At 42.3% G+C, this 25,467-nt stretch overlaps 1 protein-coding gene across 1 annotated transcript in view; it reads right to left on the bottom strand.

Annotated features, from left to right (window-relative positions):
• Positions 1-1,747: 1,747 nt before the first annotated feature.
• The window catches only part of CWH43 (cell wall biogenesis 43 C-terminal homolog), a 34,038-nt gene continuing 10,318 nt past the window's right edge, over positions 1,748-25,467 (bottom strand). Inside the window, 15 exon segments of the mRNA XM_060278261.1 lie at positions 1,748-2,468; positions 3,467-3,622; positions 5,273-5,334; positions 6,705-6,849; positions 9,195-9,344; positions 12,057-12,063; positions 13,045-13,150; positions 15,136-15,215; positions 17,100-17,225; positions 17,977-18,231; positions 19,249-19,337; positions 20,807-21,008; positions 23,211-23,365; positions 23,550-23,642; positions 23,644-23,668. Of these exon segments, the coding sequence (XP_060134244.1) occupies positions 2,381-2,468; positions 3,467-3,622; positions 5,273-5,334; positions 6,705-6,849; positions 9,195-9,344; positions 12,057-12,063; positions 13,045-13,150; positions 15,136-15,215; positions 17,100-17,225; positions 17,977-18,231; positions 19,249-19,337; positions 20,807-21,008; positions 23,211-23,365; positions 23,550-23,642; positions 23,644-23,668 (1,739 nt within the window). The 3' untranslated portion in view covers positions 1,748-2,380.

The following is a 25,467-nucleotide window of genomic DNA, read 5'->3' as shown; positions in this document are numbered from 1 at the left end:
TAAAACACAGTGTAAAATATTATGCCCCAGTCCTTTGTTTTAATATTTTTCTCATTATTCATTATGTCTCTGAAATTATTTCTGGTTCTCTTTATGTTTTATGTCTGAAAGCATGTGAATAAGGTTATTAGTGTAACAAATAATTGCAGCTTTACCTTCTGACTCTCACAAAGGTAAAATGTGCTGGCAATTTCAAAACAAAACAAGGCTGGAGAAAGCTTATGAAGCTCCTGAACGATCTACCAGGAGGGAGAGAACATGCCAGCCGGGCATGTGTCTCTACTAAGGTTCTACTCAAGAGTAGGACATCCTGACACTAGCTACAGTGGCTGTACTGGGACAGAAAATGCCATTTTAGGAGAGGGACTCAAGAGTGACTGAATAGTTGAGTACTGTTTGTGGGGGACAGGAGGCGGGCGGGTGTGGAGGACTCACTGGTCCTGAATGGGGTAACTGTGCCCCTGAAAGACCAGGTGCGCAGCCTGGGAGTCATTTTAGACTCACAGCTGTCCATGGAGGCACAGGTCAACTCCGTGTCCAGGGCAGCTGTTTATCAGCTCCATCTGGTACGCAGGCTGAGTCCTTACCTGCCCAGTGACTGTCTCTCCAGAGTGGTGCATGCTCTAGTTATCTCTCGCTTGGACTACTGCAATGCGCTCTACGTGGGGCTACCTTTGAAGGTGACCCGGAAACTACAACTAATCCAGAATGCGGCAGCTAGACTGGTGACTGGGAGCGGCCGCCAAGATCACATAACACCGGTCCTAAAAGACCTACATTGGCTCCCAGTACGTTTCCGAGCACAATTCAAAGTGTTGGTGTTGACCTTTAAAGCCCTAAATGGCCTCGGTCCGGTATACCTGAAGGAGCGTCTCCACCCCCATCGTTCTGCCCGTACACTGAGGTCCAGCTCCGAGGGCCTTCTGGCGGTTCCCTCATTACGAGAAGCCAAGTTACAGGGAACCAGGCAGAGGGCCTTCTCGGTAGTGGCACCCACCCTGTGGAATGCCCTCCCACTAGAGGTCAAAGAGAACAATTACCAGACCTTTAGAAGGCATCTCAAGGCAGCCCTGTTTAGGGAAGCTTTTAATGTTTGATGGATTTCTGTATTTTAGAATTTCTGTTTTTTTGGAAGCCGCCCAGAGTGGCTGGGGGAACCCGGCCAGATGGGCGGGGTATAAATAATAAATTATTATTATTATTATTATTATTATTTGGGAACCAATTTCCAGATGACCGTTGCCAGCAGGAGAAGCTTCAGAAGATGTTTTGAATTTGCATGCCATAGCACCAATTCCATGCTTTAACAAGCATAAACAGAGTAAAATAGGCAACACAGTATATATACTGTACATAGCTGCCAAGTTTTCCCTTTTCTCGCGAGGAAGCCTATTCAGCATAAGGGAAAATCCCTTTAAAAAAGGGATAACTTGGCAGCTATGATACTGTACAATTGACAGTAGGGAGTTATTAAGAGAGCTGGCCCCACTTGCACTCACTCCTAGGAAACGAGAGGCTTACTATGACCTAGCTTTCAAAGTATGAAGCAAGTTTCTAAGCAGCACAGAGATGCATTGTCTCCACTATTCATTAGAGCAGTGTTTCCCAACCAGTGTGCCTCCAGATGTTTTGGGACTACAACTCCCATCATCCCTAGCTAGCAAGACCAGTGGTCAGGAATGATGGGAGTTGTAGTCCCAAAACATCTGGAGGCACACTGGTTGGGAAACACTGCATTAGAGGACCATACTTGTGATACGGTATACAGTACTTGGCCCCTAGAGGACAAACAGATGCATTGCACTAAAGGCCAGCCTGGCAACAAATTGAATACAGTGTACAGTGGTACAGTACCTCGGTTTAAGAACAGTCCGGTTTACAAACTCCACAAAACCGGAAATAGTGTCCCGGTTTGATAACTTTACTTCAGTCTAAGAAAAGAATCTGAACGGTGGAAGGGCACCGGTGGTGGGAGGCGTCATTAGGGAAAGCACACATCGGTTTAAAAACAGTTTTGGTTTAAGAATGGACTTCCAAAACGGATTAAGTTTGTAAACCGAGGTACCACTGTAAGGTACAGTATAGGAAATTCACCATTTTCAAAAGCAAACTCTACTTTTCTGAATGCATTAAGTAGTTAGTGGGGGCATTTAACACAAACAGACACACAAAACAACACACATTTGCTGCAAATCAAACCAAATTGTATACTGTGAAAAGCTGGATGCTGTGGCCTGAATTACACACATTTTTTTTCTCTTGTGCAAGGCAAGGACGGTCCATTTGGTTTAAGTCCATGAATATGGATCAGTCCTAAGTCATTGGTTTTCACAGTGCAGTGGGTGTCCTCCGTTTGCTAACCTGTTGGTGTGTCATTCTTCTAGCTAGCTTGCTTAAAGTACTTTGGTGTGCTCATGTGAAAACGATGGTTCATCTCATAATTGTGCCCATCTTGATAGCATCCAAACCTGTACAAAAATAATGTGTGAGACGTTCATTGTATAAGCATCTTACTCCTTCCCTAATTGTGCAGCTTTATAGCATAAATATGTAATTAGTAATATCAGGGTAGAAAAAAAATGAAATTAGGTTATTTAATTTTACTTTCCTCCCTCACTGCCCCAGTACACAGGTTTCCTTCTGCCTTTGGACACATACTGGTAGAACTAAGCCCCACTGAATTCACTGAGACTTACTTCTGACTAAACATGCATATAGTTGTGCTACATGTTTCTTTGATTTCATTCAGAATTAGCTGGCCCTGCACGCGTTGCTGTGCGTTAGTCTGTCAAATGGAGGATAATAGCCCCCCTTCAGATCCCCCTGAGCCTCAGAGTCCCCCTGTTTTACAGGATCTCGTGGCGGAGGTGGGGTTTCCTTGGTGGTTTCAGTTGCTTGGTTGATGATGTCATTATTTGGTTTGTGGGTGTGGTGTAGATTTCACAGGAAGGGAGGGGGTGTAGGAGGAGGAGCTGAGGGAATAACGCCACTTGAGGGCGCTGTTTGACTTGGTGGAAAACCAGGTACTGTATATATCTGCCGAGGTGTGAAGTTTGAGGGATTTTCTTTTCCAACAACGCTCGGGGAGTGGCCTGGATCATTGTGTCAAAATTTCAGGACAATCGGTCAAGCGTTTACGGAGAAAAGTGGAACATGCACTTTCACGATTTTTACATTTTTATATATATAGATAAGATATATATCTTTGGCAAAGTAAATATGCTGACTCTTGTTTCTCAGGGGGCCCATATTGGCTACAATCCTGCCCACACTCGCCAGCTGAATTCATTCTCTGAGAGAGCGATTATCAAAAAAAAAAATCACGAAAGGAATCCCTTTACTGCAAGTCATAGGTACAGGCTGCTAAACTTACTGATTCCCATATTTCACGTTCACAAAACTGATGGCAATTTCAAAGGCACCCACTTGAAAACGCTGCGGCACATTTTAATTAAAATGCACTAACCTTGTGGCAAAATGTGTTTCCTTTGATACTTCACTGGGGTCAATGGTGAGTTTGTCATTGTCAATATAATTATCTGGATCATCTGGGATTCTAAATTTTGCCATTTGAAGTTCAGAATCACTCAGATGAGCATGAGAAATTCGAGCATAGCCCAATCTGCCATAAATGCAAATAATTTTTTTCAGCGAAGTGAAACATCTCATTCATTTTTATTTTTTACTCATTCAAGATTTCCAAATAGTTTCTAGCCTTTGTGATTGTTTGCCATCCTATAATATAAATGGCAGGTTTCGGTATCTAGTTGCACCTAATTAACTGCTTCTCAACCTATTAATAGAATAAAAAATAGTGGAATTGTGGAGTTGGAAGAGACCACAAAGGGTCATCTAGTCCAACCCCCTGCAATGCAGGAATCATGCCCATAGCAGTTCTTGGGCGAGCTTGAACCACAATATAAATCGCCTGGTTAACAGCTGGACACACTGACCCATTATACAATTAGCTGCTCTAAAAGCACAACTCAGGCCCCATCTATGCTAGACTTTAAAGTGGTATCACACCACTTTAAACAGCCATGGTTCCCTTCTCACCAAATAATAATGGGAATAGTAGTTTGTTGAGGGTGCTGACTCCCATTCCTTTCACAGAGCTACAATTCCCAGAGTTCCATGGGAAGAGGGACTGATGGTTAACCACTCTGGCAATTGTAGCTCAAAGGGGGGGAATAGGAGTCTCCTGACAAGTCTCAGCACTCTTAACAAACTACTGTTCCCAGGATTCTTTGGGGGAAGCTATGACTGTTTAAAATGGTATGATACTGCTTTAAATTTATAGTGTAGATAAGGGCTCAGTTTGCACCAGTAAGGAATAATTTGACCTGCAAACAAAATTAATACAATTATAAGAAAGTTGCATCCACTTTGAACAAATACAAATGAATGGTAATCATTCATTTCTATAGGAAAAGGTTAAAGAGATGGAGACATTCCCATTTGCTGTGCACTCACTGTGTTTCCAGTACAGTTGTACCTTGGTTTTTGAACGGAATCCATTCCAGAAGTCCGTTCGACTTCCAAAAACGTTCGAAAACCAAGGTGCGGCTTCTGTGGCTGCAGGAGCTTCCTGCACTCAACTGGAAGCCACGGAAGCCATGTCGGACGTTCGGCTTCCAAAGAACATTCGCAAACCAGAACTCTCACTTCTGGGTTTGCAAAGTTTGGGAGCCAAAACGTTCGAGTCGCAAGGTGTTTGACAACAAAGGTACGACTGTACTGTGTTCTTAATGCATGTTCACACAATGCTATCCAAAAGACATGTGCCTCCTGTACCTTATTATAAGATACTACTGTCTGGTGCATGGTTTCTCAAACCAGCTCCACACCTTCCGAATTCATCTCTAGTCAAGGTTTGAACACCCTTGCATAGAGTAAATCTATCCCCAACCCATCAACGCCCCCACCCCAGTGTGTACACAAACAGAAATGAATTAAAGCGGTACTGATGCTGAGCAGCTGGAAGAGGAGGACAATTTTCATTTTCTGTAAAGTGGTAAGCAAGATGAGATCTGCACCCCACAGTCATCTTTGAATGGACTTAACCGTCCAGGGGTCCTTTACCTTTACCTTTTAATGCGAACACACCCTGTGTCACAGTCTGATGATACAAAACCTTCCTCTCAAACTGGTCACACGAAAATACAGAGCCATGATACATGCATGCACAGCACATAAAATGGCAGCTGGGTGTATGAGACAAGAAGAGAGTGAGGGTCTGTAGGCAAATAATCAAAGTATCTATTTAATGTACCTTATTAATCCACGATACATTATATAGCTGCACCATCTATCTTGATCTGTGTTGTCAATATCCTAAGCAGCAGTAAAACAAATGCAAGGGGAAATGATTCGTGAACAAAGTTTTAGCAGATGCAAACAAAGTCACTGTGGTTATATGCTTCAGATGATCAAACTGAAGCTAGAATTTGCAAAACCAGAATAACTACTGGTATTGAACTATTTTATTTTAAAATATTAGCCTGTGGGAATTGTGCAAATCATTCTAAGATTGATGCGAGTCTTCCTGTGCTCATGCTATCCTAGCTATAATCACAGCATCCACATACAAGAGAGAGATATCAGCAGACTCTTAGTAACCCCAATGTTTGCAGATGCTTAAATAATAATAAAAATAGCCCCATAGGAACTCAGGGGCATGGAATACTGAGAGATTGAGGGTGCAGTGGGGGGAACTTAGATAGTGAACATTGGGCCCCTGGAGAAATTGGTTGACAGAGCATTGCATAAGCAGTCAGAACAAAAGTTGATCTATGATATGGCTCTAGTATCAGATGATATTTCAAAAGGGCTAAATGACAGAAGCAAGAATTGATGAGTGATTAGTTGAAACCTCTCACATGAGAGGAGAGGTGTTGTAAACAGTAGTTAAGGATGCTCTAAGCCTGAATGCTTCTTTGCCGACACCTCAGCTTGTTAACCTGGAAGGAAATATGGATGTGGTTGAGTGTTTGTAACTGTAAGTACAGTAAGTGAGTAAGCAGGGGACTTTTATGGACTTCTGACATACCTATGGAAAAACCAGAAGCATGTGAACCAGAAGCATGTGCCTTGGGCTGCTTAAGAATATGCAGAAGGGGTGGGGAAGAAAAACAATATAGACCAATCCTACTTATAAAGGCTTGGTCTTTAAATATGTAGTGAACTATGTTTGTGTTTGGAGGGAAAAGGAGAGTGTTTGGAGTTTTGAATGTTAAATAAGTGGGAGAGCTGAAGGGAGCATGGAACACATAGCTGCCAAGTTTTCCCTTTTCTCGCGAGGAAGCCTATTCAGCATAAGGGAATTTCCCTTAAAAAAAGGGAGAACTTGGCAGCTATGATGGAACAGCCGCTATGAAGCGTAGGGATTTTGTTTGTGGTTAGGTGAGAGAGGAGATGAGCTGGATGAAATTGGGTTTAGGAGATGATTTGTTCTAATGGCTTTCATTTCAGTCTTCCATTTACTGTGTATTTCTTTTCATTGTTCTTATAAGCACTCTGCTATCCAGCTGGGTAATTGTCCACACAGTGCTTTTTGCACATTAAGATTCTGACCATGTTTTTTTAAAACCAATTCATGCACAGTTTCATTTTAATTTACTATTATGCATAAATATGTACCCAGGCCACCAAATTGTATTGCTTGTATTTTTAAAAAAAATGATTTAGGGTCATAACTGTAATACCTTAACGTTGCCATTTTCAATTATTTGTAAGTAATCTCTGGAACCAGGAGCTGAAGTGATGTATCCTAGAAACACAACCTGGTTAGAGCTCATCTTCAATAAATTAGAAACAGCTATTGCTTGAAGCTCTCTATCTGAGTCTTCTCTGGGGGGAAAATAAGATACAATTCTTATTCAAAGGAAATGGCAATGGCAAGAATTGCAATCATAAGATACGATTCATCTTTCTAGGGAAATTGCAATTTCTAGGGAGAGTGACGGGGAATCGCAAATATTTCTGCAAACAAATGCAATTCATTATATTTGTTTCTGATCACATTTGTGACCTACCCATTCTCAAAAATGTTCAAGGGGGCATATATGTAGTTACCCCATTTTATCTTCACAGCAGCCATGTGAGGTTGGTTAGGCTGAGAACTAGCAGCATGCCCAAGACATGGTCTATATGGCTGAGCACACATTTGAGTCCAAGTCGTCTCCCATCCAGCACCCCACCATTTTAATCATGAGCAAACACCATTAAAGACTGAAACTAAATGCAAACAACTCCAGGGCTCCAATATCAGTGAAATATACTCTGGAGTCCTACAGTGATTTCATGCTCTTTATTGCAGCTTGTAAAACAGTGATTGAATTTCCCCCCAAACCTCAGGCTTTTATATACATTCTTTACACAATGAGTCCTGTCTGATTGGGTGATTCTGCTTCCCTCCTGGAGCCTGATTGGGCTGCTACTGCAGGCCAATCAGTTGTTGCATTCTATGATCCTACCAGCCTAATACAGTAGGCTGGTTAGCTTCCTCCTGAGTCCTGGGGTCCGATTGGGCTGCTGCTGCAAGCCAATCAGTTATTGCATTCTAGGATCCTACTTGCCAATTGGTCTAGGATCCAATCTTAGTACTGTACATAACAATCAGCCAAGTACTTTTCCCGTTCCCACCTTTGGTTTGCTTACCATCTAGCTTGATTAGTAAGCATTCCGGAGAACTCAAAGCTTGTAAACATTTTTGTAACATTTTGCCTGGCCCAATAAATATTGTCCTGAAGTGGATTTTGGATTCTTCCTTACTGACCAATAAGGTTATTTTTGCCCTTTTTTGGTCTGTAGCACAATCATAAACACTGTCAGGCTATGTTTTTCATAAGACGCTAAATTGGACATGGTGTATATAAAGCATTTTTTAAAAAGAATATTAATCTTCTTGGCCTAGTCAGTGAGCAAAGTGAAAGGAAAGGAATTTCTATTCCATACCATTCCATCTAAAAGTGATGGGTTTGCACATGTGCCGGAGCCACCACACTTATAACACTACATATATTTAATACCACCAAAAGCACTTCTCAATTAACTCAGTTCACAAATGCAACTGCTCCTCATCTTGTTCTGATGAGATATTAACTGATGTACTGTATGTGCTTGTATTGACCAGTCCTATGGCTCTACAAAACACAGAGCCAACCTGAGTTCCACAAGACCTTCTGTTTTTAGTCTGCTCTCCCTACTTTCACTATCATTTTTAAATCAACTACAGTACTCAAAATAACACGCAACGACAGTCGCCAGAATGCTGGTAGCACAGAGCTGGAAAGACAACAAGGTCCCTACCAGAGCAGAATGGCAGATTAAACTGTTAGACTATGCAGAAATGGCGGAAATGACTGGGAAAATCAGAAATCAGGAAGATCAAAATTTCAACAAAGAACGGGGAAAATTTATATTATATTTGGAAGACCACTGTAAACATTTGAACTCTTTAGCAGGTTTAAAACAACTCTTGTAATGTAACAAAGACTTTGGATACAATGGACAACTGAAAAATAGGAGTGACTGATGATATGCAGTAGAAAAGGTTAAGTAAAGAACCCATGGAGGGGTGGAGGGAAGTGGGTAGAGGTAAACAGCCTCAGTCCTATATACGGTACCTGAAGGAGCGCCTCCACCCCCATCGTTCAGCCCAGACACTGAGGTCCAGGGCTGAGGGCCTTCTGGGGGTTCCCTCACTGAGAGAAGTGAGGTTACACGGATCCAGGCAGAGGGCCTTCTCGGTAGTGGTGCCTGTGGAACGCCCTCCCACCAGATGTCAAGGAAATAAGCAACTATCTTACTTTTAAAAGACATCTGAAGGCAGCCCTGTTTAGGGAAATTTTTAATGTTTAATGCTGTATTGGTTGGAATATTTGGTTGGAAGCCACCCAGAAAGAATCTTGTTTATTTGTTTTTTATATATGACTTTGAACGTAAACACTAATTTGTAAAGCCAAATAAATTTTCTTTTTTAAAAAACTACTCAAAAGAACATGACTCCGGTTCATTCTAATCTTCAGTACTGGATGACATCCATCCATTACCGTTATCAGTATTTTTTTTCAGATGTGGATGGAATAATAATAATAATAATAATAATAATAATAATAATAATAATAATAATAATTGTATTATCTTAAATAGTTGGCTTATTTTCTGTTCACGCAAGCAATTTTCATACATACTCTTCATTTCCAAAATGAGCAACCACAAAATCCACCAGTTTCCCTGTGAAGTTCACAGTCATGGAGATGGCTGGTGCTATCTCTCCCTCAGGAGAAGGGAGAAGGTGGTGTCTGGACTTCACGACTGGGTATCTTGACAGTACCATCATCCTGCGTTACATTAAAGTAAAATTATTGAACACAGCTAGTTCCAAAGTACAATGCAAACTAAAACCAGCACCTGCAGTTCAGTGGTCCAAGGTATCACCACTGGGTAAGAGACTTAATGAGCTAGGACGGGAGAACAGGGCAAAAGATCCTGACTCAGGAAACTGGGGTAGTCATCTCATAACTAAATAGGGTTGAAAGCCTGTGCAGGATTCAATAAAAGATAAGGGTGAGAATTATGGGATGCTGTGGCTTTAGGTGCAAAAACAGATAATGTTCTATGGCATGGCAGGGAAATCATGTAAGCCAACAAGTTCCTCTTTCACTTCCATAGGTGCAGAAACAGATAATGTTCTATGGCATGGCAGGGAAATCATGTAAGCCAACAAGTTCCTCTTTCACTTCCATAGGTGCAGAAACAGATAATGTTCTATGGCATGGCAGGGAAATCATGTAAGCCAACAAGTTCCTCTTTCACTTCCATAGGTGCAGAAACAGATAATGTTCTATGGCATGGCAGGGAAATCACATAAGCCAACAAGTTCCTCTTTCACTTCCATATCATCATTCTAGGAAGTTGTAGATGAGAATTCAAGGTACATGTTTTCCACATCTCACCCAGTTTAATACCAAGACTGCAGCTTGGATAAAATGAGAAGCTGTGGTTAAACAAAGTATGAAGCAAAAGCTTGCAATCTCCTTATAGCCACACTGGAGGAGGAGACTGGGTGGGGAGGATCTTGCAAGCATGGAATTCACAGAGACTGCTTCGTGTCATGTTAAATTATGGTTTAGCGAAATCCAAACTAGACCTGTAGAGGACTGAGAGTTGGCTAAAGGCATGTTCAGGATGCAGGACATGCCCCTATGGGATATGGGATAATGGATGCATGTTATGAAATGCCATAATTCACAAGTATCTGCATCCAAAAAGAAGAAGAAGTGTGCATGCACACGAAAGCTCATACCAAAATAAAAACTTAGTTGGTCTTTAAGGTGCTACTGAAGGAATTTTTTTATTTTAGCTGGGAAATCAGTTTGTCAACTCTGCTTCTTAAGCAAGTTAACCATAAAGCAAGCAATGTAGATAATACTGATCATCAGGGGTTGTTGTAATTATTATTTCAATAGTGCATGTGAACTGCCAGAAGTGCTATGCAAATGCTATAATTATTTCTGTTGTTAATTATGATTGCTATTATGTCATACCAATGTTGTGGGGGGAAAGCAGAAACGTCATTCAGGTAAGCAACACAAGGAGAAATAATTTTTTTCTAATAGATATTTGTATTAGATATTGTCTTTCACAAAAACCATTATTGCGCCTGTGGAGTGAGAAGATGAGCTCATACTATTTCCCCCCCTTTGCATACTAAAGCCTTTCACCAAAAGAGTCAATGAAACAATGCAGAGATGGCAGAACCAATAATATGCTTTGTTCTTTGTATTTTGACAGAAAAAATGGAAACGGTTGATGTTATGCGATTTGCTGTTTGCTTGCCTCTCTTTTCAAACAAAAAAGAAGTAAATAAATACTGAAGGTATATTAATATAGCTACACTTCTCAACCCATTGTTTTGTTTCCCAGGGGCAGACTTTATTACTATTGTGGAGAGTGACGCTTCTAAGCCATTCATTGGGAACAATGATCCAACCATGTGGTTGGGAGAGAAACTTGGTTTTTACACAGATTTTGGCCCAAGTACCCGAGATCATACTTGGGGGTGAGTGAACTGTATTTGATTACAGAGCTGCAATAGGTGATTAAAGAAATAGATATTTGATGCATTGTAATGAGAATGCTATTGTGTTTATATCAAGTGTGATATCAAGTTACATCATTTTTCTGGGTTTGTTTCTTTTTTTTTTTGGATGCAGATACTTGTGAATTATGGCATTTCATAACATGCATCCATTATCCCATATCCCATAGGGGCATGTCCTGCATCCTGAACATGCCTTTAGCCAACTCTCAGTCCTCTACAGGTCTAGTTTGGATTTCGCTAAACCATAATTTAACATGACACGAAGCAGTCTCTGTGAATTCCATGCTTGCAAGATCTTTAAGGTGCTACTGAAGGAATTTTTTTATTTTACTTCGATCCAGACCAACACGGCTACCTACCTGATTTCCCAGCTCACATTCCTCACCACTGCACTAACAGCAGCTCTCACTTCAACTTCCTCAATGGACTATACTTTCAGTCGACAAACAAATGTGAAATAACTTGCGCCATTATTTCTGCTTCGCCATTCAGATGGCAGGCGATGGGAAAGACCCTCTGCCCGGAGGGCAGCTCATAGTGGGCGATACTAAGATTAAGGGCTAACAGGGGTCAGCAAACTTTTTCAGCAGGGGGCGGGACCACTGTCCCTCAGACCTTGTGGGGCGCCGGACTATATTTTGAAGGAAAAAATGAACGAATTCCTATGCCCCACAAATAACCCAGAGATGCATTTTAAATAAAAGCACACATTCTACTCTACTGGCCTTGGTGAGATAGAGGTGCAAATAGTCTGATGTAGTCTGGTTTTGACAATATGTGACACTTGTTGTGACAGCTGGGAGTTGGCCTCGGAACTGAAGGTTGTTCCCATTCTAGAGCCCAAAGCTCTGATTTCTTGGTTCTATACCCATGTGCCCCAGGTGGAAGAGTCTATCACAGAAGACAAGAGAGCCATAACGCACAAGCTAAATGATTTTGTTGAAAGTACCTGTTCTCTATGTGGGACAAGAAGCTACAGTTAGAACTGGATATGGAACAACTGATTGGTTCAAAATTGGGAAAGGAGTACGACAAGGTTGTATATTGTCTCCCTGCTTATTTAACTTATATGCAGAATTCATCATGCGAAAGGCTGGACTAGATGAATCCCAAGCCGGAATTAAGATTGCCGGAAGAAATATCAACAACCTCAGATATGCAGATGACACAACCTTGATGGCAGAAAGTGAGGAGGAATTAAAGAACCTTTTAATGAGGGTGAAAGAGGAGAGCGCAAAATATGGTCTGAAGCTCAACATCAAAAAAACCAAGATCATGGCCACTGGTCCCATCACCTCCTGGCAAATAGAAGGGGAAGAAATGGAGGCAGTGAAAGATTTTACTTTCTTGGGCTCCTTGATCACTGCAGATGGTGACAGCAGTCACGAAATTAAAAGACGCCTGCTTCTTGGGAGAAAAGCAATGACAAACCTAGACAGCATCTTAAAAAGCAGAGACATCACCTTGCCGACAAAGGTCCGTATAGTTAAAGCTATGGTTTTCCCAGTAGTGATGTATGGAAGTGAGAGTTGGACCATAAAGAAGGCTGATCGCCGAAGAATTGATGCTTTTGAATTATGGTGCTGGAGGAGACTCTTGAGAGTCCCATGGACTGCTAGAAGATCAAACCTATCCATTCTTAAGGAAATCAGCCCTGAGTGCTCCCTGGAAGGACGGATCGTGAAGCTGAGGCTCCAATACTTTGGCCACCTCATGAGAAGAGAAGAATCCTTGGAAAAGACCCTGATGTTGGGAAAGATTGAGGGCACTAGGAGAAGGGGGCGACAGAGGACAAGATGGTTGGACAGTGTTCTCGAAGCTACGAACATGAGTTTGACCAAACTGCGGGAGGCAGTGCAAGACAGGAGTGCCTGGCGTGCTATGGTCCATGGGGTCACGAAGAGTCGGACACGACTAAACGACTAAACAACAACAACCTGTTTGATTCAGAAGGACGACCGATCGCTCTAAGCTGGACCACCCTTCATTATCATAGCCAAACCTGAATGGCCAAATCAGGGCTGAAAAGTCTTTCTTTGGAGACTACAGATAAATTAGAAGGAAAAACAAAAAGTTTAATCTCACTACATTTACAATCGCGTTCTTTGACTAGTGGGCGAGCAATACAAAAGTGGCTGATAGGATTACAGAGGTTGGTATAATATCCGTATACGGTAATATTTGCCCCAAAATAGAGAAAATAAAGGAACACATGACAAAACGAAGAAACCCAGTTCTCATCCCTAGATGTATCCAAGTCAAAGTCCATGTAACTGCATCTGTATACATTTCTCCTGTATCTCCTTCCCCTATTGCCTTCCTCACTACAAGCTCTTTGAAACAGGGACCTGTCTTGTTTGCTAGTGAAAACTGGTAATGTGCCGTATATAATGATACATACATAAAACATAAGGACAAAATACGGGGGAGTTGTAAAAATAACTTCTTCCAAAATTATGGCCTACAGTAGTACAGTGGTACCTCGGGTTACAAACGCTTCAGGTTACAAACTCCGCTAACCCAGAAATAGTACAGTACCTCGGGTTAAGAACTTTGCTTCAGGATGAGAACAGAAATTGTGCTCCAGCGGCGCAGCGGGAGCAGGAGGCCCCATTAGCTAAAGTGGTGTTAAGATAGCCACAGCTTTACATGGTTCTCTAATATTTCCAACAAACTTAGGCAACTAGGCCTTTCAGTGGATTCCCTCTTGACATATGAGGACTCATATATCTTTACTCTTATTAAGCAGAGACTGCTTGATATTGAATTCCAGAAACTTCATCCTGCCCAACCTCTAGTATGCTCGCCTGCCTTCCTGGGGCTGCCGCCGCACCAAGGATTGATACCTAATTATTTATATGACCTGGTATCTCCTTTTTATCGCAGAGTATTTATGTTGGCCTGTCTAAATGCTTTTCCATCCTCTGTGTTAGCCGGAAGACTCAAAGGCATCCCCTACTGGAATAGATTATGCCCTTGTGGCCAGAAAGAGGTAGACTCTATGGCTCACATGATTCTGGACTGTCCCCTTTCTAATTTCTTTTATTTTGGCCCCCTCTTATCCTTTATGAGACCTGGAACCCTCCCCAACAAGGAAACAGTGGTCCAGCTCTTGCTGAGGGATGACTTCCCCCGAAATTACCAGAATTATGGCCCACTACTTGTCCAGAATTTATGTAATTAAAATCAATACATCTAGCCTTCAACAATGATAGCTGAGGATCCCTTGTGTGCCTCTTCCTCCTCCTGCTCTCCATTATTTCTGTACGACGTAGAGTTACTATTTATACTAATGACCTATATGTTTTACATGTTTTGTCTTTGTTTTTATATTTTATATATATGCCAATAAAGGTGTTGAAATTGAAATTGAAATTGAAAGTTAAAGTGGTGCTTCAGGTTAAGAACAGTTTCAGGTTAAGAACGGACCTCCGGAACGAATTAAGTTCTTAACCAGATGTACCACTCTATAGGCTAGGGGAATGATCTGATTTAAAATTATTTTCAGTAACTCTTATTTAGGTCCAGTCTAGGATTTGTTGTGGGTGCTGTGGCTTTTGCATGTACAGTATGTCTATCATTTTGTAGTTGAATGGGTGACCATGCTCCGTCAAAAAGTGCTGAGTGCTGGAGCCCTACAGAAACTTTGAATTGTCATCATTTTTTATAATAATCAAAGCACAACGCACTTTGAGTACTGTGAATCCGTCCTTAAAGATTTTTTTCTGTACTAGTGTTTGCATGTGAAGATGTATAAATGATATTTCATTCTAATTTTGCAGTTTGAAATGAGTGAGTTGTGTATGTACCACTTAGGGATTATTGAAATTAAGCAATAATTCTTCAGTGTATCTGAAGAAGTGTGCATGCACACGAAAGCTCATACCAAAATAAAAAACTTAGTTGGTCTTTAAGGTGCTGCTGGAAGGTTTTTTTTTATTTTGAAATTAAGCAGTATATAATCTGTCAAAATAAAATAAACAGATAAAATCAAATTTAAATGGATTAAAAGTAAGCAAATGACTCACCCCATGTCCTAATTTTTTCTCATAAGCTTTATATCGCAATCCTAATCCCAGCAGGCCTACCCCTACAAACAGCCACAGAGCTAGGAAAAAAATCAACAGAGTGTATATTAGTATAAGGAAGCCATAATAAAAAATTCATTTGGGGGAAATCTACAAATATCAAGTATTAATAGCATGTCGGGAATAGTGCCCAACTTACCGTATATTGAGCTGGCAAATTCTTACAAAGGCAGTTTTATGTGTTCTCCATTAACTCGCCATTTATATTGTCATGCTCAAGTAGGGTTGCAGGTCCAGGCGTCGTACTCCCCAGTCCCCAACCCAGATAAATAAAAGACCACTGACTAGTTTGAATCAAAACAGGCCACCGGAACTGTCGCGTAGGTCAATCCAGGCAGGGGTTCCTAAGACTTACATCAAATAGGGCAACCCCCACAGGGACTGCTGTTTGGGGCACATGGGGCACATGGACATGCCCCCCCCCAGATCCCTTAATGGAATTCCCCAGGGTTTGGAGGGGCAGGTGGAGACTACAGCCTCCCCTCCATCCAAGACAAAGGATTACCCTAATGCCCAGCCCAGTTGTTGCAATTGCTATGAGGTAGGCAAAACCACTGGGTTGGAGCCAATTTGCCCGGTAGACAAATTCCTACCTGGCCCCATAAAATGGTGACCACCGTAGCCACAGCAAAGTCCTTGACTATCACCTTGAACCAAGGGTGAGTGGGCAAGGAAACCCGACAAAGGAAAAGCAGGTAAGGTCCCAAGTGAGGGCTGTGGGAGTGGCATGGGAGTGGACCCAAGGGAAGCCTTCCCACTCTATCGGCTCCGCCCCATGGCACAGCCCATGTCCAAGCCTGCATCCCCATTCACCAAACCAGGATGCAGGCCAGGATCCGGCTCCTGATAGGTGGAGGAGGCTTACGCTCACACCACCTTTCAGGAAGGGGCACTGAAGGGACACTGAGGCCATGATTCCCTCGTTGGGGCCCCAGTGGAGCCTCTGCTCTTCTGCAATGCCGGGTGAGCAGACTTGCCATATTTCAAAAAGTAAAAACCAGGGCATCCTGAAAGTTGTTGAGCTTTCCTGGAAAATCCGGATGTATGGCAGCCGTATGCTCAACCCACTTCTTGGAATTACAATAAGTTCAACCGGGCACAATGGTTTGTCTTGGAGGTCACTGAAGACCAATTTGTGTTTTCAAAAAAAGAAAAGGAATCTGTGACAGATCTAGATGGCCTATGGAAATCTGTAAAGAGGCATGTTATTAATTTGTGTGTCTAGTCCTTCACTTTATCCTTTGTGAAATATGCTGGCAACATTTGCTCTTGCCCACTTCCCAGGGATCTTTTTTTAAAGAGTGTGTGCATTGGTTGCGCATGTCCATTTTGGAGAAAACATTAAATGGGGACACGCTCACACCAGGTGAAAACTTCCCATCCTGGACTGCCAACTGGTGTGGATGGGAAACAATGGTTTAGGAATCAGAGATAGAATATTTAAACCCCTCACCTGTGGACACCCTTGTACCAACACACACACTTAAAAATTGCACCTGAGCTTCCTGTTGTGCAAGATAACATCCTTGGATGGACATAGCCTGGTTCTCCTTTGGACCAACTTGGGAGCTTTAGTCCTCCTGATAAGGGATACATTGTAATGGGGAAAATATGTTTCATCTCATGGATAAGTGGTATGTCAGAACTTGCAAACATATCCACTGAACTCTTGGACTGATGAACAATGTTCAAGAATACAGTGATGTTGCAAAGACACTAATTTGGCAATAATTCAGTTGTTACAGATGACTTTTTAGGCAGGATTCTTGAGTGCATCATCTAAACTCGGATGTGACCTAACACTTTGTTTATGCCTGAGGCACCCAAACAAACCCTCTAGCCTGGTGCATTTAATGAACTATCTGGCAATTTGTTTTTGAGAAATGAAGCAAAGTTATACTTACATAATTTGATGTATTTTTCACTTTCATGGAAGAATGGTTTATCACTACTTTTTACCCGAAACAGAGAGTGAAGATCCTTCCTGCATTCAACTAGTGTGCCTATGACAATAAACAGCATGGTGAACCCTGTAATCAAAATATAACAGATTTGGGTTTTTTTTATGACCAGCGGGAAGGGAAACTTGTACAAGAATACTCCAATACGATATTGTCAGTCAGCCAACTTGTAAGTACATAGAAGGTGAAGAGTTATTTCATTTTTCTGTTGTAAGCCGCCCAGAGTGGCTGGGGAAACCCAGCCAGATGGGCGGGGAATAAATTATTATTATTATTATTATTATTATTATTATTATTATTATTATTATTTAGCAATTTGCAAAGCTGATCCCTAATTCATCACATGCATTAAGCCAACACAATAAACAGGACAAGGTGGGCATTTGGAACAGCCAGCATCAAATCTAATGTCCCCATTGGCCGATCCCAACTTTGCTTTCGTAGCCAAAATCACATTACCACACACAGAGAGGCAGGAAGGGGAGGGAAGATATCAGCAGGCTTCAGAGGAACTTCAACGTTTGCAGAAGTAAAAAATAATAATAATACTTGGGGGGGGGGTCAGAAAACAGTCAAATGAGGAATGAGCATGTTCAGTGGTCATGGAATGCTGAATATTTTTTGCTGGGGGGGGGCAGAAAACCAGGGACAGAGGGAGAATGGAATGCAATGGAGTATACTGAACAGGGGCACTCCACGCTGCAACTTTGTCAAAGTACAGAAAGAACTGTGAAACCATTCTCGATTGTATTTTACAGTCCTTATATACCAAAACCAAGTAAATTTGATGACTTCTCTTGGCTAAGAAGGGTAAACATACCCAAAAGAATATGAGAGCTTTCTCTAGCATAGATTCCACCAGGCACAAATTTATAAGCTGTGCACCACACACAGAAGAACGTGTTTAGCACAAATATGAGCATGGCTGTACTCATGACTTTCCCGGGATGTAAACAGCTAACGAAGCATCCGGTTATGCGAGGCCACACGCACATTGTAAAGACAGCTAGGAGGTCGCCAGCAATGGCTGCATACCACGTTCGTAAGCCAAGCAGACCAGCTGCTCCTGCTGCACCTATTAAAAACCAACAAAAAATGATGCCAAAGTCACAAAACATTGCTATGTATTATCATTCTGATCAATATGGCACCACTGTCATTTGGTTGTAGGTTCTACTCAGAGTAGGTCTAGTACTCTAGAACATAAGCTAGTTATGTCTATTAATTTTGATGGTTCTGCTCTGACTAGAACTAACGTTGGCTACAACACACAATGATAAATATGGCACCATAAAATCCCATGGAAACAACCCCTTTATAAATATAACGCAGTAGCAATATCCCCTTCATTATAATAAAACATCCTCATGAATTAAAACAATCACAGCCCTTAGTATAACTGGGATCAGAGTAAACAATAATGTCCTCAAACCAGTCTGATAGTTCTCCAGTTATTTAAATACTTTCTGTTGGATTGTTATCTCTTGGAATCCAAAGAGATTCTGAAGCAGTTGACCCAGCATTTGGTAATACACTGTACTGGAAAAACTGCTAAGAAGTCAGGAAGAGCTAGGAAGGTAGAATTGTCCAAGATGAACGGTAACCACTGTGATGACTAAGATGATCTCAGTATAGAAACTACTACTAGGGCAGAAACTGGATTGATGAGGATCAAGGTTTCACCCAGGGATGCCTGGACATTATCAGCTTACCCAAGTATGGTAAACTGATTATGGATTCAAGTTTCCAAGCAAGCTTGAGTTCTGACACCTAACATGATAAACGTTGTTTATACATACTTCTTGCCACCTGACAGTATATGAAAGCTCCCTGGATAGAGAAGAAATTGCATAGATCCTTAAACCACTTACTGTGGAGTATCGACATCAAAATGAAATAACTATTCCACACTAGCTCATTCATATATCACCTAAAAATGACTCTCAGATGAACTCACGTTGTGAATTTCACCATGGGCTAGATCCCCAAGTCTATACAGTTCAGCAAATGAAGAACGTATGTCTCCTTTCCCCATTCCTACTAATGAAATGTCTTTAAGAGGTTTAGGGACTGCAGAACGTTTCGTTCTTACCTATAAGGCACCAACCACACAGGGCGCAGGTAGACCAAGGCCAGAAAGACAGCATCAGTCCATGAGCCAGCCCTAACAGAACGGCGCCTCTGTAAAAATGAGACAACAGAGAATTACGGTATTGCATTTTTCGAAAGAAACAACTCAAACAGAAGGCACAAGCTAAACTTTATTCCTTTGTTTTCCTCTGGCCTGAATCTGAAGAGGATTTGGACAAGCAAGTTGTTATGGATAGACTGGTTAACTATTTCCCAGTCAGTTACAGAGTCAGTTTTATTGTACCAAGCAGTGCCCAACTTTATAGCAAGGGTGGAGCTGGAAGGAGGTGCAATTTGACAGCCGTGTTTGAGGTTTTGCCCCCTTTCAACTGTATGGTAGACTGCAGACCATTTATGTTACCAGCAGTCCACAAGCTTCACCAAAGTGGTCCATGGCATGTCTGTGGATTTGTGGTTGAGGATGGGAGATGGCAGGTCCATTGCATTCAATATTCACATTGATTTTTAACTGCAACCAATGGAGTGGACATAACCCTATTTTCCAAGTATGCATGTCCAGCCCGCACAGTTTTCTGTTGTCTGAATAGGGCTCCTGAGACACACAGAAGCTCTTACGAAGGCTGTGTTAGTAGTACTAGTAGTAGTAGTAGTAGTAATTTATTATTTATACCCCACCCATCTGGCTGGGTTTCCCCAGCCACTCTGGGTGGCTCCCACCAAAATATTAAAAACACGATAAAACATCAAACATTAAAAACTTCCCTAAACAGAGCTGCCTTCAGAGGTCTTCTAAAAGTCAGGTAGTTGTTTATTTCCTTGACATCTGATGGGAGGGTGTTCCACAGGGTGGGCACCACTACCAATAAGGCCCTCTGCCTGGTTCCCTGTAACCTCACTTCTCGCAGTGAGGGAGCCGCCAGAAGGCCCTCACAGCTGGACCTCAGTGTCTGGGCTGAATGAGGGGGGGGGGGGAGATGCTCCTTCAGGTATACTGGGCCAAGGCCGATTAGGGCTTTAAAGGTCAACACCAACACTTTGAATTGTGCTGAGAAATGTACTGGGAGCCAATGTAGGTCTTTCAGGTCTTTCAGTCTCGCTGAATTTGTAAGGACTTGCATCTAACTAAACGTGCTTTGCATTGTGCTACACACTACCTAAAAACCCCAACAGCTTCGCTATCAAGGAATGTGAGCTGATAACCATTCCAAATAAGAAAGACAAAACATGAAAATAGTTTTATCAACCTTGTAACCTGATACCCTCAGGCAGTAAAAAATTGAATAACACAATGATGGTAATAATTCACTTGCCATCCTACACCCCAAATGAGAACTTAGCCCTCCCCCTCCCCAATTGTATCATGCATCTCTTTAGTCCTAAAGGGATGAGGCACATGTGTGTCATTAAAGCCAATACCAGTTTATATGTAGGGATTACTGTCCAGGTTTGCTTTGAAAGTTGTTGTTGTTACCAGGATTTCATGCCCTCCAAGCTCCACCTGTTTGGGATTTGATATTTTTAACTTGCTTAATAAAATACTAGGAGAGCACACACTTTACCCATGTGGATTAGGATCTGGCCCAGGTTGCGGGTGTCCACTCACTGCCCATCTAGAAACTAGAGAGACCTCTCCAAAAATCCAGAAGGTGAGGAACATTAGGCTGCCAAAAGCTGCCCCTGACAAAAACCAGTTAGAACCGTGAATGGTTTCCTTTGCTGCGTTTCCAACCTTGTTTGCTTCTTGTTTTTGGCTTTTAGTACCTAAAAAAAGTGGAAAACATCGATTCAGCAAATCAAGGACTCAGCTACACAGCTGCAAATAAAATGTTTTTAAACTGTTGTATATACAAATGCGACACTAGATGGCGAGAGCGAGCCATGCAAAACTTTTTTGAAAAAGCATTTTCACTGCATTTTTTTATATGTGTGTAGATTCCACCCAAGTGTACAAAGTCTTAAGTGTTCAGCAATTTCTAAGAAGATTTTCACACATAACACAAAAGACACAGTTAAGATTGCACTGTAAATCCTACTGAATTTAAAAGGCTTACTCCCAGGTAACTTTTGTGGAAGTGTGATGCATAGCCATTTATTTTAATGGACCTTACTTCTTGACTAGAATGCCCAGGAAGGATCATATTCTAAGAGAGTTTCTACTGGGCCCATAGCATAGTTCAGGATCCAAAGAACCCCATTTGTTGTTGTTGTTTAGTCGTTTAGTCGTGTCCGACTCTTCGTGACCCCATGGACCATAGCACGCCAGGCACTCCTGTCTTGCACTGCCTCCCGCAGTTTGGTCAAACTCATGTTCGTATGATCAATGCCTTGTCGTGGCGAAGGGGCTTGAATAACTCAGGGAAGCTATGAGCTATGCCATGCAGGGCCACCCAAGATGGACAGGTCATAGTGGAGAGTTTTGACTAAACGTGATCCACCTGGAGAAGGAACTGGCAAGCCACTCCAGTATCCCTGCCAAGAAAACTCCATGGACAAAGAACCCCATACATGAACGCAAAATACTTCTGCCCCACAAAGACCACCCTGCTTAACAGGTCTGGAATCAAAGAGTCAAGACTTAGGATGCACATAGAGAATCAGCAGAGCTACTCTCTAGAAACAGAACTGAACGACAGCACAGGGGGAAAGGAAGACCTTGTTTGGGGCAGAGGAACATCTTGTCCTTGCGGTTCCACACACATTCTCTGTATTTAGTGGGCATCTCACTAACATAGCTCTAGGGACCAGGTATGGCTCAATGAGAATCAGGCCCAGCTTGTTATATTTGGGAGTCCCTCAGCCAAGTGTTCACTGACGAGCCCTTTTCTGATGAGTTTACAGGCAGCAGCAGTCTATTGAGCACTGTCAGACTGCAAACTCTCACTGGTGATGGCTGTTTTAATTTCCCACAATGCCCTGGAGTGATGGTGAAAAACCAAAATGTTTGTTTACAAAGCTATTGTACTACCAACCCTATTGCATGCTTGTGAAACAGGGAACCACTTATAAACGCCATCTCCAACTCCTCAAAAGATTCCATCAGCGGTGTCTCTGATAATTTTTAGACACCACTTGGGAAGACCGGTGAACTAATGCCAGTGTACTGGAAGAAGCAAAGATCCCCAGTGTCAAAGCAATGATTCTTCAACATCAACTTCATTGGACTGGTCATGTTGTGTGGATGCCTCATGATCGTCTTCCAAAGCAACTACTCTATTCCAATCTTAAAAATGGAAAGCGTAATGCTGGTGGTCAACAAAAGAGGTTTAAAGGCTCTCTAATGGCAATTCTAATAGTATAAACACTGACATCTGGGGAAAACTGGCCTGTGAGTGCTCCAGTTGCAGAACAGCCTTTAGCAAAGGTGTCATGGTATTTGAAGACACTCACATTCAGGACGAAAGGGAGAAACATGCTAAGAGGAAGGCACGCTTGGCAAACCCTCACCGTGCTCAACTCCCACCCAGAAACCTATGTCCCCACTGTTGAAGGACGTGTGGATCCAGAATTGGCCTCCACTGTCATTTACAGACTCACTCTTAAGATCGTGCTCATGGAAGACAATCTTACTCGGCTACGAGGAATCGCCAAAGAAGAAAGAAGGAGTGATGGTGATGGGAGGGATCAAGGCAGGAATTAGGGGTGATCCCTTTGAGGGCACAGAGTCCCCAGCAATTGCTTGAGGATGCTTCCTCCTGGTGCCAGGCCTGATAATAGAGGAAGTCAGAGGTTAGGGTGCCCATGAGGCAGCGGAGAAAGGCAAAAGTCCTGAGGAACAGAGATGAAGATGAAGCAGAGGCAAGGGGAATTAAAGATGGGGTTGAACAGGGAGATAAATTAGGATTACCATTCGGCCACTCACTCAGTCGTAGCTCATATTTATGGTCTTGTTTTTCCACACATACCACCCCCAAAATTCTGCTGAGGATATACAAAGAAAGGAATGGCTTCGTTTTGAATTGTCACCTGTATATGTCCGCTCAAGTGCTGCTACGAAGCCTAGGATAGTTATAGTAACATTGGCAGTTGTACAATTCCATACTGGGTTTAACGATGTATAGCAAATCCGAAGAACGAGAAGAAGAATTTTTCCTAGTATAAATCCCCAGATTCTGCAGTATCTGTAAAAGCAGAACATTTAAACATATTTTTAAAGGAATGCACAAACAAATAAGCTAAAATAGCTGTAGTATTAAGTATAGATAAATCTGCTTCAAGATTAAAGCTTTTGCACGGTTTTCAACTAGTGTCAAAGAAGATAGCTTGCTACTTATAATGCAAGATTTGTGCCTTCTTTCACTATACCTTTGTAAAGAATTGCCAGACCACCATGTTACTGTTTGAACTACCAACGATGAAGAAACACCCATGGCCAAGATCAAGAGTCGAAAGTAAGCTTGGAGCTTGGTATGAAATAATGCTCCCTGTAAAGAGAAACACATTTTTTAAAAAATTATGATATAACTACAGTTGAGCACTACAGTTGAGCACCCATTTGTTCCAATGGGAAGGTAAAGTATGCGACTGTCTCCCCCTTTGAAATAAATGAACTCAGAGGTTCTTAGATGATGCCCTAAACAAATAAATGTAATTCCCACCCCCCTTAATAATGTTATTGCCTGATACTTTGCATGTTTCCTCAAAAGCAATAAACCCCATAGAATCCAGTGGTTACAGTGTTGTTGGCGATCATGCCATTGGCCGCTCTACCTCAGCTTGAATAAAGACCTCTTCAGTGTCCTATTCTCTAAGCGCTGAGGGCCATGTTCAGCGAACTCATGGAGTAGAGTCCCTATATTAATTATACAGTGGTACCTCTACTTACGAATTTAATGTGTTCCGAACACACATTTGTAAGTCGAAAAAAATTGTAAGTCGAATCCCATAGGAATGCATTGGGAGAAAAAATTTGTAAGTCGAAGCAACCCTATCTAAAAATTCGTAAGTAGAAAAAATCCTATCTAAACTGTATCCAAGATGGCGGACGGAGCTCCATTTGTAAGTAGAAAAATTCGTAAGTAGAGTTATTTGTAAGTAGAGGTACCACTGTATACCATATATATGTTTAAAATCCTTGCATGTAGAAAACTAGCAAATCTGGGAGAGGGTACATTCCTAAATGAGCAGCTAGCAAATTTCTCTTGACTCAATTCAGAACCAACTCGGTAAGAAAAAGGTTTCTCAGTGCGAAGTCGGAGGAAAGTTTCTCTGTTTTCTGAGACCAGAGAATTTTAGATACAGGTGGCACCCCACCTATGTGCGGTGCCAGGAAATAATTAAATAAAGCAATTTAAATTGCAAGAAGGCATGAAAGGGGGAAAAAAAGACATGAAAAGAGCAGGAAAACTGCAAAAATGGCATGAGCACCATCAGCAAGTGAATCTGACCCACAGCCAAGCAAGTACTTCAGGGCAGGAGCAGATCTACCGGTACTATGAAACCGATGAAGCTTAAACTTCAGGACTAGCTGGAGGGGCCCCAGAAGCGACTTTAGTTCACATTGCTTAAAAATGTTGGGTCACTCTAGGAGATCCCTTATGAGTCGTCCGACACAAATTGATTAATGTTTGTTGTATATATTTCAACCATCCCAAAGTCTGAGAGACAGCAGCACTGAAGTTGTAAAGGTGTGCTGATCTGTCGTGGAACAACCCCAATGCAGAAGAGAACAGTGGTTACGCAGACCTCGTTGCTGGTTGTGAAAGGGGGAGCATGACAGTTTGAGCTTCAGGGCCCCTGAAATGTAGGTCTGCCACTCCTTCTGGGTCCCATCTACCTCTGAATCACAGCCAGGCACTTTGGGGTACAGGTCTACCCTCCTTGTTGTTGTTTCCACATCATCCTCCAGCAATGAGGAAGACTGAGAGCCACCATTGTGACCATTCATGCCAGTCTGGTAAGCACTACTGGGTTTTTCAAAGGGTTTCAAGAGGTTTAGAGAGTGTTTACAGGCTTTTTAGATGGTGTTCCCCACTGTGAGGGGCAAGGGATATCGCGAAGCCCCTCCCCTCCTGAGTTCCAGCCCAGCCCCGAGCGAGGCTGAAAAGAGGGAAAGCTCCAGCTCAAGTGGGGAAACAGGAAGTGGTGTCCAAGGCTCTGGCAGGGTAGAAGAGCCATCGTCCCAGGTGGGACAGGAAGGGGGAAGGAAGGGGGGCAGACCAGTCCCCCCAACTCCGGAACTTCGCATAAAGCGTCGGGGGAAGAGGATGGGTCTCCCCAAGTT

Source organism: Zootoca vivipara, chromosome 9 (assembly GCF_963506605.1).
Source record: "Zootoca vivipara chromosome 9, rZooViv1.1, whole genome shotgun sequence".
Classification (NCBI taxonomy): domain Eukaryota; kingdom Metazoa; phylum Chordata; class Lepidosauria; order Squamata; family Lacertidae; genus Zootoca; species Zootoca vivipara.
This window is presented reverse-complemented; position numbering and strand designations above follow the sequence as displayed.